At 51.3% G+C, this 16,995-nt stretch overlaps 1 protein-coding gene across 1 annotated transcript; it reads left to right on the top strand.

The window, feature by feature from the left end:
• Positions 1–1,306: 1,306 nt before the first annotated feature.
• Positions 1,307–14,653, top strand: SELPLG (selectin P ligand). The gene is made up of 2 exons (XM_079942929.1): positions 1,307–1,644; positions 12,601–14,653. Exon 2 carries the CDS (start codon positions 12,606–12,608, stop codon positions 13,926–13,928), a length of 1,323 nt encoding a protein of 440 aa, XP_079799055.1. The 5' UTR covers positions 1,307–1,644; positions 12,601–12,605; the 3' UTR covers positions 13,929–14,653.
• The last annotated feature ends 2,342 nt before the right edge of the window (positions 14,654–16,995 follow it).

Below are 16,995 nucleotides of genomic sequence, written 5' to 3'. Positions count from 1 at the left end.
CCTAGTTTTAGTACTGGAAGTCCCGTATCCCAGGAGCCCACTCAGTCCCAGGCAGGCCGGGATGGTCAGTCACGCTCTGTGTAGACTGTCAGCCCAGACAGTCTGGGTCTTGCCTGCTGCAAAGTCATGGATGTTCCCCTCTCCACCCTGACAGGTGGGCGATTGGCCCGCTGGAAGTTCCTGTCAGAGCTGCCCTCGTGCCCCTCTGACTTGGCCATCAGCATCCTCCCCAGTTCTTGGAGGACCTGCCATCTTTGGAGGTTTCCTATTTTATAGATAGAGAACTGGGACCTGGATGGGGGGAAGTCACCCCAGGGTCACACAGGTCCCTGACTCCTGGTCCGCTCACTCTCCTTGACCGCTGCATCTTAGGGATCTTGCCATCGGCTTCACACCTGTGGGTCTGGTGATGGGCTGTTGTTCAGGATGCGCTGGGATTCGGGGTGGACATCCGGGGCAGATCCTAGCAGAGAGACTGTCCCGCCCCCAAAGTGCTTGTGAACCCAGGCTAGAAGAGACGTACCTGGAATGCTTATGGTCGGGGAGTGGCCTTCCTTTCCTGGGTAAGGCTTTCAGAGTTTCTCAGCCCCTGCCCCGGAGGGCTGGCTACTCCCCCACCTGCTGGGGAGGAGCGGGAAGCTCTGAGTGTCTCCCTTCCTCTTTGGGGACTTCAGTTTCCCTGTCTGTACAGACTGAGTTTTGGGCCCCTTCCAACTGTAGCTTCCTAAAGTGATCAAGGTTCTGTCATGTGAACAACCCACTGGGGCTCTGATTTTCAGTTTAAAGCAACCTGTGTGCAAGGCAGGATGTGAACCTCTCTCTGCATGTGTCCTGAGCCCCACCTTGTACAAAGCCACTGGCCAGACCCTGGGAGACAGCCCTTCCTCCTTGGCTTCCTTGAGAGTCTGTGCGTTCTCAGGCCTCCCGGCCATGGCTCCTGCTCTACCCTCTCCTTGGGCTGCTGCTTTCCCCCTGGGCTGCCCGCCCAGCCCACCCCTACTTGTCATATCAAGGTCCACTTCTCCTTGGAAGAGTCTCCTGACAACTCCCCCCCGACCCAGGGTGGGTTAGGGGCCCCTCCCTGGCTCACCCCGGGGTGACGTGACCACACTGTGTCCTAACGGTCTGTTTACCTGTTTACTTGCTGGCTTCCCCACCATCCTCCTTTGCATCTGGTCACTCCCTCCCTTCCAGGATGGGTGCCCTCTCACCTCCACACTCCATCCCCGTGGAGTAGTGCTGTGGCATTTCTTGCTGTGGCATTTCTCAGCTTGGGCCGCCCCCCTCCCCCACCAACTACCCCTCCCCCACAAGTTTCCATGTGGTTCTAGGTGTTTTCATGGTTACAGGAACCCAAGAGTGGCCTTGGGCTCAGCAGGACCCTTTCTGCTACTACACACCCAAGCTTGATCAACGTCCCCAAAGCTGCAACAAACAAGGAGGTGTGGGCCGTCACGTGGCCTTGAGTAACCACACTTTTGCTTCCTTCTTTTACACACGGCCGTTGGGGGTTGGAGCGGTCTGAGACCACAGCAGAGGTGCCACAGCCGTGCTTGGCAGCACAGGCTGGGTCCTTGTTACTAAAGCAGAGAAGCCGCTTCTCCTGGGCCCACGAGGCAGCCGTCTCATGCTCTGCTGAGCACGGTAAGTACCAGCTTGCAAAAACCACAGGGAGTGGCTGGGTGGCAGGGTCTCCAGGGACCAGCAGACCTGCCTGACAGCCAAGGGCGGGCTGGGGGGCAGCCCTGGGCAGAGCCTGAGCTGCAGCCCCTGGAAAGGACACCCCAAAGCCCTGGGCACTCGGGATTGAGGTCTGCCTGGAGTTGGTAGCCTTATTCTGCTGTCTCTTCCGGATCCTGCTCTGCCTTTCCTGTCAGGTTTGCCAGCAGCTGCCGGTTTAGGGGCTACTCTGAATTCAAAAAACTGGAGAAATCAGGAGCATTTCCCTAAAAATCATCCTACTCCTTCTTTCATGGTTGGGAAGCCAAAGCCCAGAGAGGTGAAGGGATTTGCTCAGGCTATGGGTCCAAATAGTGTTTCCAAACTGTGTTCTTCACATTCTTATAGGATTGAGAAAATGGTGCTTGTCCACAGCAAATTATTAAAATATTAGTTTTAAGATACTACTGCTAGCAAAGGAGAAAATAATAATGATTAGAATACTCTTATTACTTTTGTATCTGGGGTGCTTTAGGGGCATAAAAGAGAATGGTGGGGGGCTGGTAGCTAAAGCAGTGTCCCCTTACACACACACACACACACACACACACACACACACGCACACGCCCATAGACAAGGATCAGGGCAGGCAGGCTCTGGTCTCCTAGAATTCTTTTTTCCTCAGGAGGTGGCTCCCCGGCCCCCGGGCAGGCCACAACCTACGTGGTAGATGCCTCCCTCACTGGGCTTGGCCGGCAGACAGGGGAGATTGAAACTCAATGGAATGGGCTGGGATGCCAGGCTGAGCATTCCCTGGGAACCTAGGCCTTCAGAGGGGCCAGGGAATCATCTGAGAACCCTGCCCCCTTTTTACAAATGAGAAAACCAAGGCTCAGAGGGGGGAAGCAGCAGCCCATGGCAGCATGGCTGGGAGGTGGCCGAGCTTGGACTTGTGGTGGCCCCATCTGGCTGCAGGACCCTCGTGAAGCCCACAAAGACCCAAGGCCTCTGTCTCTCTGTCTCCTTTGCTGAGCTGGAGCAGGAAGACAGTGGGGGTGGCCTCTGGCTAGAAGGAAATACGATTGTTATCTGTTGTACTTCTTGCTGCAGGACAGGCCACTAAATCAAGAGGCAAGGTGTTGGGGCAAGGAATAGTGACTTTATTTGGAAAGCCAGCAGACTGAGAAGATGGCCCACTAGTGTCCCAAAGAACCTTCTTACCTGAGTTAGAATTCAGGCTTCTTGTATCCTAAAAGGGGAGGGGGTGTGGCTGGTTGTTGCAAACTTCTTGGTGCTGGAATCTTTCGTTCTTGCAGCTGTCCACATAGTTCTGGTTGCGATGTTCCTGTAAACCTCCAACAAGACAATTGTTATTTTCTGTTCTGCAACTTTTTAATCTCTATATGAATGGAAAAGTGTTATACCTTTAAAGGTCAAGCCCGGGAATATTTCAACCTATAGATGACATTCTTTTACAAAGGTGGAGAGCCAGTAGGACTAAGCAGAGGCAACAGAGCACAAAGGTTAGCGCTAAAGGAATAGATCCAACATGGAGTCAGGCTTGTTCTTCTCTGTTACAATTCCCTACTGTCAATGTCCATTCCACAATCTTGCAGGATAAGGGGTGACGACCACTCTGGCTACTTCCTGCTGAACGGGGGCAAGGAGGGGGTGATGGTGGAATAGAATTTATCAACTTGGAACTGGTAGTATTCCCGAGTCCTAGGCTGGGTATAAGCAGTTTGCATTATGAGGATACTGCTCCCCCTTTTTATGGCCCTGTCACAACACTTAGACAAGCACTTGAACATATATATAAACTCCAGCACTTGGGATGAGGGCACCTAGGCTGCTCTGCCCTGAGCTGTCTTTGCATATTTCCCCTGTTGGCCACACAGATAGCTTTATTAAAGCATTTCCTTTCCAACAAGTACAAGTGAAATGGGAGAGTAAAGTCATTGTTACTTATCTGGTAGGAGGCTGGTAGGATCTTAACAGCAACTTAAGATCTTCTGATGGCTTGCAAGTCCAAGTCTGCAGACCTATTGGCTACAGATTCTCCTGCCTGGACAGACACCTATAATGGCCTACCATCCAATATTTCAAAAGGGCTTAATTTAAGCTTGCTTCTGGGAGCCGCTCTAATCTGTCGCAGGGCAACTGGCAAGGCCTTATCCCAAGAGAAATGAGTAGTTTCCAATCAATATGATACCTGTCGGCTTATACTTGTAGACAAAAGCAAGCCCATTGTCACTTTGGTGTTAGGCAATCCAAATTGAGGAATAATTTGCCTTTCCTGGGGCACCGTCAGCCCACGCTTCTCATCTTACCTTTCTGTAGACCTCAGGGGGATCAAGTTCTGTCTGTGTTTCTGAATTTTCTAGGAGAGCCCTCTGTAGGCGTTAAAGCATGTTCTGGTGGGACTCTGATATCAAGTTGTCCTGGTGAAAAAGTCACTTGAGCATTCAGTTTACAGAGGCAATCTTGGCCCAGGTCGGGGATAGGGCATTCAGGCATGTACAAGAAACTACGTTTTAATATCAGATCTCCTAATTGACACTCCAGTGGTTTGAAATCAATTGTCAGCTCTGTACTTCCCCTGATACCCCAGTGACTGGGGTAGACTGGGATGTTCTCTGTGCCAACTTAGTGTTTAGCATGGAATACGTTGCCCCTGTGTCTACCAGAAAGTCAATCAGTTTTCTTCCCACTGTCAGGTTTACCTGGGGCTCCTGTGGGGATACTTGAATTGAGTGTCATAAATCCAGAGGAGCCCCTGGGTCTCTTCATTCATCATCTAAACATTCTTCCCTCTCTACATCTGAGAGGCCCCACTCCTTTCCTTTTTTAGCCCTCCTTTTTAAAAAAAATTTTTTTTAATTGAAGTATAGTTGATTTACAATGTTGTGTTAGTTTCAGGTATACAACACAGTGATTCAGTTATACATATATTTATATCTATTCTTTTTCAGATTCTTTTCCCTTATATGTTATTACAAAATAGTGAGTATAGTTCCCTGTGCTATACAATAGGTTCTTGTTGTTTATCTATTTTATTTATAGTAGTGTGAATATGTTAATCCCAAACTCTTAATTTATCCCTCCCCCACCCCTTTCCCCTTTGGTAACCACAAATTTGTTTTCTATATCTGTGGGTCTATTTCTGTTTTGTAAATAAGTTATTTTGTATCTTGTTTTTGAGATTCCACAAATAAATGATATCATGTGATATTTGTCTTTCTCCGGCTTACTTCACTTCATATGATAATCTATAGTTCCATCCATGTTGCTGCAAATGGTATTATTTGGTTCTTTTTAGGGCTGAGTAGTATTCCATTATATATATATATACCACATCTTCTTTATCTATTCATCTGTTGTTGGACATGTACGTTGCTTCCACGTCTTTAGCCCTCTTGTTCTTTAATTGCAGGCATTCTCTCTCTCAGTGTCCTTTCTCTTTACAATAAGTGCATCGTTCTTTACCTAGTGCTGGCTTATCTTTCTCAGAGCCTCCTGTCTTCCAGGGATCCAATGCAACAATTAGAAAAGTACATTTCACCTCGTGCCTTCTTTTTCTGTTTGTGTTCTCTGCTGTTGAATACCTTAAAAGCAAAGTCTACCAACTGAGAAAGATTCATTCCAAATGCACCATCTAATTTTTGTAACTTTCTCCTGATATCTGGGGCACTTTGCCCGATAAAGTTCATGTTTACCTTTCTAGTATTTTTAGGGCCCTTGGGATTGGCATCAGTATAATGTCTGTAGGTCTGATAAATCCTTTCCAAAAATTCAGAGTGGTCTTCATTTGATTTGTGCTGAATTTCTTGAATATTTTCAGACTTTTTTGTTTTGGGACCCCTTTTCAAAGCCCTGCCAAGGTGCACTTAGGGCAGTGCTCTGAAAAGGGCGTTGCTGCCTCACTGAGGATCCCAATTTGGTTCAACTGTGGGTGCTGCCAGGTGGGCTTTGGGTGTACCATTTGGGCCCATTAGGTGGAGCTGGTACGCTTCTTCCCTGGCCTTATCAGTGACCATCCTCCTTTCATCTCCTGTAAGGATCATGTTGAGAAGAATGTGTATGTCTGTCCAGGAAGGGTGATGGGTGGCAAAAATGGAAGCAAACAGTTCTGTCATTCGGAAAGGATTCTCCCTATAAGGAGGATTGTCCAATTAAACAAGTCCAAGGTTGACAAGGGACTGTGCATCCACAGAAACCCAGCCAGGTGGCCATTTTCATTCATGCACCCTACGGGGTAATTGCCCTGCTCTGGGATGGCTCCCAGTCCAAATTGGGTGCCCTGTTGGGTCTTAGATGGTGATACCAGATAAGGTCCCTGGGCCCAGGAAAATAAGTGATCCCTGTAAGGAGAGGGAGCCAGTCTGACCACTCCCTGAGCCCCAGGGTTGGGAACTGGGGCTGGAGCAAGAAGAATGGGAGGCAGTGGAAGAGGTGGAGGTACTGGCATAGTGGCTGGAGTGGCTGGGACCCAGCTCAGCCAGGGGAGCGTTTAAGGTTTGGAGCAATGTATCCTCATTCTTGTTCCCTTCCTTTCCTTCCTGTGTGACAGCTCTTGCCTCGGGTTTCTTTTCAAGCCTTTATACCGTAAGGCGACAACTGTCTGACTTTTTCTCATCCTGATGTAATAGCACAAGTGCTTGCATGTAGGGGATTTTATCATTCTTCCCTGCTTCTTCACAGAATAGCTCTAATTTCAGGATTGTATTGTAATTTAGAGAGCCATTCAAAGGCCACCATTCCTTAGATCCTAACAGGTACTGTGGCCACACACTGTTACAATAAAATATCATCTTCCTCTTACTCGTGGGTTCATAGCTGTAATCAGACCACTTATCCAACATGCACCCCAGAGGACTTTCTTTAAGGATAGTTGAAATATTCCCCATCCTTTAAAGACAGAAATACAAGATGGAGTCGGGCTTATGCTTCTCTGTTACAGATGGCTGGTGTGTGTCTGTGTGTTGGTCCATCTGTCTACAGACAGACAGATATCCCCTGAAAATTGTCAGTGTTAAACTAAAACCAGGTGTAAGTCTCAGTGAATTCATTTGTGAAAGGACCTCACTTCCTCCGTACCAGGCTAGCAAATTTAGGTACGACAGTTGAGAGGTGGGTTTTTTGGAGGGTGGGAGGGAAGGCAAAAGAAATCTTAGCTATCACTATGGTTTGTGTCCCTGTAAAGGGTCACAGAACATTCAACAGATTTATCTGCAGTATTAAAATTTCATGGGGGCAGGTGGTAATTAGGAAAAGCAATGTCTGGAAAGGCTCCTTGATAGGGCTGGGGTAATTGATTAGAAAAGGTTGGGAAGTGCAGGATGACAAATGTGAGGCCAAAATCCTGCAGGTGGCACGTCCTGTGCAGCTGTATGCCTGTTGCCCAGCCCCACTCCTGTGTCCACTCCTGCAACACGCCTTTAATGAGCCCCCAGGATGCCAGGCCTGTGGGGGCCAGGGATCCTGTGGAGACTTGTGGTCTGGCGGGGGCAGTAGGGCAGCCACAGTGCCTGTGCTCCAGTGGGCCAATGTCACAGCGCCCACCAAGCACCTGCCCGTCCGCTAAGCCCTGGGCGTGTAGCGTGAGCCATAAGATGTCTGTGGTTCCTGTCCTCTTAGTGTTTATGAGCTGATGGGAATGAATGTTTTGAAAGTAAACAAACGTTTTTTAAAAATGGTTTAAACAACCGGACTAATGATGCCTGGGCAATCTGGGAAGGCTTCTTGGAGGAGGCAGCATTTGCTTCGGCTCCGGAGAATGGCCAGGTCATGTTCACAGGTGGTACAGAGCGGTGACTATGAGGTGGCCTCATAGACCAACCAGGTTTAAGGGCTCTGGAGCAAGACCAACCAGGTTTAAGTTCCTGCTCCTTCTCTTATTGGCCATGTGACTGTAAGCACCAAGTGGGCCTCAGTTTCCCCATCTTTCATGTGGGGTTGATACGAGGAGGCTGTGGGGCCCAAGTGAGCTAATAGTTCATGCATAGCTCTTAGAACAGTGTCCAGCACATTGTCTACACTTGATACACAAACCAGAGGAGACCAAGGCTGTGTATGGCACCCAGGACTTACTGTGGAGACAGGTTTCTGGGGCTCCTGGCCCCAGCTCTCTCTGACTGACAAGGTCAGAAGTGTGTCAAAGCTGTCCCAGGGGGCACGTGGAAAAAAAAAAAAAAAAAGCTGTCCCAGGGTTGTAGATTTTTCAGGGATGTGGACCTACATGCAGAATGACAGGGACAACACCTGGCCTTTATTGAGCACTTACTTTGTGCTAAACGCTCAACCTGGATCAGCTCACTTTCACACATAACAACCCCACCAAGTGTAGGCGCTACTGGTATCTTGTGTTCCAAGTGAAGAACCTGTGGCTCAGAGAGGTGTGTTCAGTTGCCCAAGATCACACAGCTTGTAAGCGACAGAGCTGGGACTGGATCTGGTTTGTTACTGGATTTGATCCTGAGCTGGGCCAGGTCCTGTCTGTTACCAAACCAAAACTGGGGTCTGCTCGCTTGTGTGCAGTAAAGCCAATCTACTGACACCATGTTGTGGTGAAGGAAAGTGCAGCGTTTGTTGCAGGGCGCCAGACAAGGAGTCTAGGACAGCTAGTGCTCAAAAAGCCCAAACTCTCCGATGAGTTTTAGCAAAGCAGTTTTAAAGGCCAGGTGAGGGAGGGGAGTTCCAGGGACTGTGATCAGCTCGTGCACAATTCTCTGATTGGTTGATGGTGAGGTAACAGGGTGGCATCACAGGGGTTAACATTATCAATCCTCATGCGCCAGGTCTGGGGTCATCAAGTAGTTAATTTCTTCCATCTGGGGTGGGGCTGTGTTTAGCATCTGTAAAACAGCTCAGGAAATGTGCATCAGATACTGTTATCTAGGTACTTCAGGGAGGAGCTAAAGAAGAGGATATGGGGGAGGGGTCTGTCCTGGGAAGGCCCCACAGGGTCCTGCTGGGTTACATGTCCAGTGCAGCAGGACTCAGACCTGTGCTGCGATCTGGGGGGACACTTGGGCCCCTGCTGGATCCCCTCTCTCGAGGCTGCTCAACCCACACGCTGAGACGCTCAGTCTTTTGGATCCTGAGATTTCAAGCTCTTGAACGCTGGGACTCCTGGGATTCAGGATTCCAAATGGGAGGTCCCAAGCTTCTTGAGTCCTACAAGCACCTTTCCTGAGTGGTCCAGGGCAGCCATGTGGTGCGGTCTCCGGAGCTGGGGTGTGGCCCCTGGCAGCTCGCTCCTCCACACAGCCTGGGTGGGGCTTGGGGCAGAAGCACCCTGGTTTCGGGTGAAGACGAACCGGGCAGTGTCTGACTGACCTCCTCCGTTAAGCAAGCAACAAGCAAAATAGGATGTGGCATCTCCTTGCGCCTATCTCTGAGCCCTGCCCACCCCACTCCTGTGGTAAGTGACTGTTTTCCTGCCATCAGAGGAGAGAAGAGGTGAAAGGTGGGGCCTGAAGGAAGTGACCTCACTGCCCTGAGCCTTGCTTCCCTAATCTGTGTAACGGGAACCATAGCAGCCAGTGCTGGAGTGAAGATGAATGAGGCCCCCAGATGATGAGATACTGAAATGATCCATCCGCAGTGGGGGTTTTATAATGCATCACAAGTGTGTTTTAGCACAGATTAAAGTTATTATCCTACCTGCCATACACAGTGCTTACGCTCTGCTCCTCTCCTTGTTAACTGCGTGCCTCTTTGGAGCCACAGAGCCTCTGGAAGCCATGTGGGTTTCAGTCACATGGGCTGAAGCCTGCCCAGCCACGGCCTGGCTAGAGGCTGCTGTGTCCCTGGTCCCTTCCCCTTGAAGCCCACAGTATGGCAGGTACTAGGCACCTGGATTGCCTGGGACTGACTGGGACGAGGGATTTTCAGTGCTAACACTGCGGATGTCTGGGATAAGCTGGTAGCCGTAGACAGGCCCAGGCAGGGAGATGCTGGTTTCCCCAGTGCTCACGGTTGCATCCCAAAGAGGCGGGGAGGTCTCTGCTCTCACACAGGTCTTTGCAGCTTCCCTAACTGCTTCCCTAATGTAGGGAGGTAGGGAGGTCACCATCTCTGTACTCTCCCTGAGTTGGAGGCCCCCCTCTCCTCTGCTCCTCTGTCCACAGCACCCCTGCTGGATGCCAGCATCAGGGGATCTTCCCTACAGCATCTCATTCCATTCTCATATTTGAGACAGTATCGCCCATTTTACAGATGAGGAAACTGAGGCTCACACTTGGTGAAGCGATCTGCTCAGGTTACACAGCGGCTAAGTGGTCTCTCCTCCACCCCAGGCTGCCTCTGTGTGCAGGGGACTGTGGGGATGGGTGCAGGGGGAGAGCCCACATTGGGGAACACAACCTGGTCCCTTCCATAGTACCCTCCCAGCCTCCCTGACTCGCCCAGTTACCTCCCTGACCCAGGAACTGGTGGGTTGCATCTTCTGTTTTTGTTTCTCCCTCTCTGCTTCCAGGAAGTGACTGAGGGCTCTGCCTTCCAGGAACCGAGAACTGCCCAAGTGGGGGTGGTGGGTGTGAGTCTTCAAGTTATGAAATATGTCCCAGAGCTGGTGGCTTATTCCTAAAGTCCCCCACCTGCCGGAAAGTGGGGCCAACGTTAGGCCATATTCTCTTCCCCCAAGAAGGAACTCGACCCCCTGTGCAAAACAGTCTGCCTCCCAAAGGCAAGTTCAGAGGCAACGAGTGTGTGTGCGTGTGTGTATAACACACTTATTAAGCACCTACTGTGAGCCTAGAACCTTTGAATCCCTCATCTCATTGCATTCTCCCAACAGCCCTGTGAGATGGGTAGTGTTTGTTGTTCCCATTTTACAGATAAAACTGAGGCTCAGAAAGGCAAAGATCTGGGTCAAAGTCATTCCTCTTGTAATGGACAGAGCTGGGACTTGAACATCATTTTGTTAGACCCCAAAATCTGTGCCCTCAATCTTGTGCCCTTCATAGCACCCAGTACAGAGGGGGCTGACCTTTCTGGGTGATACGGCCTTCAAGGTCCTCCTTATTCTTACTTGGCCCTCCATTCCCCAGCTGGGTCCCCAACAGCAGCCACAAACCCATCAAGCTAAGCTGTCTTCCAAGCCTTTGCTCCTTCTGCCCCTCCAACTAGATCGGGTCTCTCCACAAAGCCTTCCTGAGTCCTCGCTGGCTTCGAATCTGATCTCTGGCACTCGGCAGCTGTGTGGCTTTGGGCAAGTGGCTCTACCTCTCTGAGTCTCATCCCTCCTCAGTAAAGTGAGGACAACTGTGAGAGCCAGATGTGTCTGGTGCAAATATCATCAAGTTTGGTTTAAGAAATTATTTTAAGATAAAATCAGGCTGGCATTTTAGAAACCGTCATAATTCTAACTAACATGTGAGAGGTTGGATTGAGCCTAGAAGCTGAGGGATCCATGAGTGAGTTACAGTCACTCAAAGAATGATGAATAATTGCTCTCTGCCCCGAATTACATGAAGTGCAAGGAAAGCTATTGAATAAATGGAAAAGAATTTGAGAAAGAATAGATATATATGTATCAATATATGTATACTTGAATCACCTTGCTGTATCACCTGAAACTAACACAACATTTAAATCAACTATACTCCAATTAAAAAAACAAACAACAAAACAAAACAAAACAAAAAAAAACAAACAAGGAAAGGTACTGGAAATTATCCAGGCTCTGCCCCAGACACTGTGCCTGGGACTGTGTATTGCTGAAGGGTGCTATGTCAGGGAATCGAGTGATATATGAATCCTGCCCCAGAACACAGCTGTTGGTCACCACAGGAGTCTCAGCTGCAAGATTTTGAATCCCACAGATACCAGCCAGTGCCAGGGGGAGCGTAAGGGGAGAGAGGGAAATCCAGAGGGCGTGAGCATTCACAAGGCCAAGTAGAAAGATCAATGAGATGTCCAAAGGGAAAGGCACTGCCCTTTCTGGCCACCTGTTCGGGAGGCTGAGGGGTGATACCAGGATGGACAGTGGCCCTCCCTACTCACAGGCAAATGAGATGACTGTCAACTCGCTGAGGACAGCCTCTTCAGAAAAGATTTGAGTTTATCTCCTGGCCCCAGATAGAGCAGTTGATGGCTCTGGGCCCTTGAGGACTTATGGGATAGATTTACTGAAAGAACTCAAGTAGCTGCCCTTTGTGGGAGCTGGAGATGGGAGCAAAGTGCTAAGGGCTTTGCAGGTATCTCCTCATGTTATCCTCACAATAGTCTCCAGATAGGTGCTGTCATCCTCATCATGTGAGTGAGGACCCGGCCAAAGGGAACTGGGCCAATCCAAGACACCAATAAAGGATGAGAAAACCGAGCATCTGAGGGACAGGACAGGGCTGTGTGGGATGGGAGCCAAGATAAGGAAAAGTGGAACAGAATGATGTGGAGAGAAGAGTCAGGATCGGACTCTGAGAAGCCTCAAAGGGCCAAATGAACAACTTTATCCTGCAAACCTGCAGCCACCAAACTTGCTCATGGACCCCATCAGTGGACGATATAGGAACATTGGCCTGTTTATTAATTGTATACAAGGACCACTGCACTCATAATATATTATAAATGTATACAAAGATAGAAATTAAGAAGTGACATAAAAGTTAATATAACTAGAAGATCTAATATTATCTTCCCGCACCCCAGTAGATTGTCTTGCCCACAAATAAAAAGTTTTAATAAAAAAGAATAAGGAGGCAAACACATTTCTATGCACCATGTAGAGGGAGTTGAAGGGCTACCCCCCAGACGGAGTCATTGATGTTGATAAGTAATAATAGCTGCTATTTGCTGAGGGTCTTCTGTGCACCAGGCATGTGCTGGATCACAAGGGTGCCCCAGGCCAGATGAGCTCCCAGCTGTGGCCATCGAGGGCGCTTGGCAGGTCCAGGGGTACAGCTATCCTGACATCCCTCTGTCCGTATCCCCCTCCAGGTGCCATGTTTCTGAAACTCCTATTGCTCCTGGCCCTGCTGGGCCCTGGAAGCAGCCTCCAGCTGTGGGAGACCTGGGAGGATGGAACCAAGGAGGCCCCAGGCCCCCTGCTTGTCCGTGGCCGGAGAGAAGTGGATGAGGACGACTCCGACATATATGACTATGACATACAGACGGACCCTCCAGAAATGCTTAACTATAGCACCGAGGCCCCCAAGCTTCTGCCTGTGATGGGAACACTGGAGCAGAGAGAGTCTGCAGGGCCTTTAACACCTGAGCCAACCACTCTGGAGGTGGCCACAAGGGACCCTGCTGTCCTGGATGCAGGAGGGACAGCCACTGGGAATGTGAGCATGGAACCGGTCATACTGGTCACTCTGACCAAAGAACCAGTCACTGTAATCCCTCCCATCATGGAGGTTCCATCCACAGAATCAGCTGCAGTGGAGGCCCTGTCCACAGGGCCAGCAGGCAGAGCGGCACTGGCCACAGAACCTGCAGCCACAGAGGCTCTGTCCACAGAGACCCTGCCCACGGAGCCAGCAAGCACAATGGCACTGGCCACAGAACGCACAGCCACGGAGTCCCTGTCCACAGAACCCACTGCCGCGGAGACCCTGTCCACAGAACCCACTGCCACGGAGACCCTGTCCACAGAACCCACTGCCACGGAGACCCTGTCCGCAGAGGCCCTGTCCACAGGATCCACTGCCACAGAGGCCCTGTTCATGGGACCCACAGTCATAGAGGCTCTGTCCACGGAACTGGCCACCACAGCAGTTCTTTCCATGGAGCCCACTACCACAGGGGCCCTGCCCACAGATCCAGCCACTGTGAAGACCCTGCCCACAAGACCTGCTACCACAAGGGGCCTAACCACAGCCCTCGCTGTGCCCTCTGACCCTCCCAAGAGCACCATTGTGGCAGTTGGCAATTCATCTGATAACTTGACCGACAAATGGAAAAATGGTCAGAGTCTTTTCCCCCGGAGCTCTGTGACCCCAAGCTCCACAGAGGGCCTGCTTGACCCCAGCTCGGTGAAGCAGTGTCTGTTGGCCATCCTCATCCTGGCCCTGGTGGCCACCATCTTCCTCATATGCACCGTGGTGCTGGCCATCCGCCTGTCCCGCAAGAACCATCTGTACCCCGTGCGCAATTACTCCCCCACCGAGATGGTCTGCATCTCATCCCTGCTGCCCGAGGGGGGTGAGGGGCCAGCTGCCATGGCCAACGGGGGCCTGCCCAAGGCCAAGAGCCAGGGCCTGAAGGCGGGGTCTGGGGAGGACCGCGAGGGGGATGACCTCACCCTGCACAGCTTCCTCCCTTAGCTCCCGGCCGGGCTGCCTGAGCAGGACCAGCCCCCAGGCGGCCTCGCTGGGCCGCCACCCATACCCAGGCTCTATGCCATGGGTCCGGGCTTCCTTGGAGCCGCCTGGGGATGGGAATGTTTAGGGTGGGAACCCTGGCCGCCCTACACGGGACTGAGAACAGTCAAGGTCCAGGCACCAGACCAGGCCTGACAAACGGAGCCTCCAGTGGAGGCTGGAGAGGCCGCCTCCACCTCCCTGCCTCTCATGTGTTCTTTTTTTTTTTTCTCCCATGTGTTCTTGACCCCCTCTAATGCCTCCCACGGCTGCTGGAATCTCATCCCCATGTGCCCAGGAGGACTCAGCGTTCCCTGCCCACACCCCCACTGCCACTTTCTTCTGGTGGCCATGGTCACTGCACAGGAAGGGGGCACTTTTGGGGGGGTTACACCATTCCTGAGTTCATTTCCTGTCACTCCCGGTTTGGGGTATCTCTCCCAGGAGCCCAGGGTGAGGGCTGGGCATGTGACGGCTGGACAGGCTTGGAAAGCCCAAGGCTGCAGGCTTCTCTGGGACTTTGTGGACCAATGAGCTTCCATCTGGTGACAGAGTGACCCCCGTCCCGCCCTCCCTCGCCTCCCCCTGTGGCCTTGTTTCAGGGTGGGCTCTGCCTTCTTCCCCGAAGTCTCCCAGGGCCCAGCTCAGGGGCCCGGGAGAGCACAGACACTCAGTAAATGTTTGGTAAACAAGCGATGGCTGAACGAACTCTTCAAGGTACCAAGGTGCCTCCTTCAGGTGGGGAGTTGGTCCTTTGCTGTTCACGCCCGGCCCCAGGCCCCTCAGGAAGACCCTAGCACGGGCTGTTGCGGTTACTTCAGGGGGCATCTTGCTGTTCCCTTGGGCAGCTGGGAGGCGGGGTTCAGGCTGTTGGAGGACAGAGGGTGCTGGCCTCAGGAACCACTTTTTTCAGCACCTCCCGTGACCCAGTTCAAGCCTACGGAATTTGGTTCCCCCGCCAAATCTCAGCCAGATACCCCTCTAAACATCAACGCCATCCTCCCCAGAAGCCCACCCTGACCCCTCTGTTCCACATGGGGCCCATCTCCCGTTAACACCCGGCGGCCCCTCCTCACAGGGGGAGCCTGGCTACATCCTACAAGGCCTTCCTACAACTGACCACCTGTCACGTAGAGTTGGGGGCCAGTAAACTTTTTCTTAAAGGGCCAGACCATAAATATCTCGGGTTTGGCAGGCTTCTCGACTCTGTCATCATGGCGTGAATGCAGCGATTGACTCTGTGTCATAAATGAATGAGTTTGGCTGAATTCTATTGAAACTTTGTTTACAAACAGGCAGCTGGCTGGGTTAGGCTCTAAAAGTTAGCTTGTCCCCGACTTAAGTGTAGAGTGACCAGATGTCCCGGTTTGTTTGAGACTGCCCTGATTTTAGCACTGAAAGTCCTATATCATGGGATATAAGACTTTCAGCTCCAGCAATCAGGACACTGGGTGGCCCTATTTAAGCACTGAAACCCACGTGGACCCTGAGGGTCAGATCAGGAAGCCAAAGGCTTAAGAGAAGTGAAGAGCCTGGCTTACTTCCTGACCATGGTTGAGCTGGGATTCAAACTCTTGATTTTTTTTTTTTTTTTTTTTTTTTTTTTTTTTTTTTTTTTTTGCGGTACGCAGGCCTCTCACCGCTGTGGCCTCTCCCGTCGTGGAGCACAGGCTCCGGACGCGCAGGCTCAGCGGCCATGGCTCACAGGCGCAGCCGCTCCGCGGCATGTGGGATCTTCCCGGACCGGGGCACGAACCCGCGTCCCCTGCATTGGCAGGCGGACTCTCAACCACTGCGCCACCAGGGAAGCCCCAAACTCTTGATTTTTGCTTCCCAGTGCCTTTTAGTCATTTTTGTACAGGGAGAAGGACAATACACACACACACACACACACACACACATTTCTACCTTCTAAAACATTCATCTCAGGGGACTTTTTCTCTTCTAGAAAAATACCTCCAGGGGCCTCTTTGGGAATGCAGGACTCCTCCACTCCAGGGCATAACCTGTAGAGAGAGAGTTCAGAGAAAATGTTGAATCTGAGGGGTATTGGCTGCAGCTTGGAGAGGCGGGTTGGGGGAACAGGAGAGACTGTTCCCTTGGAAAGGCAGGAGGAACACGAAAGGCAGCAGGGCCGTGGGGGACAGAATCAGGGATAAGCAGAGAACTGTCTGCTTCTACCCTCCCCCACCCCACCCCGAACCTCTAGAACAAGTGTGATGCACAGGAAGTTGTGTTCAAGGTGCTTCGGCAGGGGCGCTGGTGGAGAGGGTTATCTGCCGTGGGCGGGAACAACTGACCCTGCAGGAGGCCGGTTCCTAAGGGAACAACAGGAGTTCACTTCGCCTTTGGCAGTGATCAGAAAAGTCGGGGGGAGCTCCACATCACGGCGGTGGGGACCCAGAGGCTGAAGGACTTGGGGGCACATTTGGGCAGTCCCTCTGGGGTCTTGCTTCCCCGTCCATCTGGGCAGGGAGCAGGTCTCTGCGTTCCCCTGAGGGCTCCCGGAGCGCCTCTGCTCCAGGACGTTGGTTCTCTATCTCTACTGGAAGAGGACCACCCCTCTGCCGCCTTCTCTTCAAGGTGCAGGATTTGTCAGCAGCAGGGATGGTGGGTGCTTGAAGAAGCCACCAGGGGGCGCCCGCCACCAGCTCTTGGAGCCAACGGCAGCCTGGAGCTCCCTTGGTCCAGTCTCTGAGGATGAAGGAGGGATGGTTCAAACAGGACCCAGCTCCAAACCCAGTGGGGTGCTGGTATACATTTAACAACTGGCTCGTTGGGTGGATTGGTGCCCAAGGTACGATTTGCAGTGCTTGCTAATTTCCTTGCTGTAAATGTTCCCATGGCTGATTTTGAGAAACCAACCATTTATATGGTAGATGATACAAAAAGGTAAATAATGCCAACAGGGTAGGTAATAGTAGGATGTAGTAAAATCATGAGGCAGTGATGAGTTTTGAGTATTGAGGACCTTGGTTTTTAATATAATGTAATTTAACTGTGAAACAACTGACTCACAAAATTCTGAAAA

Source organism: Stenella coeruleoalba (genome assembly GCF_951394435.1).
Source record: "Stenella coeruleoalba genome assembly, chromosome: 14".
NCBI lineage: Eukaryota > Metazoa > Chordata > Mammalia > Artiodactyla > Delphinidae > Stenella > Stenella coeruleoalba.
Note: the sequence above shows the minus strand (reverse complement) of the source record. Positions and strands in the feature narration are given on the sequence as shown.

What these genes read in the sequence shown, in the direction of transcription:
- SELPLG (XM_079942929.1), top strand. Translation starts at nt 12,606, where the DNA reads ATGTTTCTGAAACTCCTATTGCTCCTGGCCCTGCTGGGCCCTGGAAGC.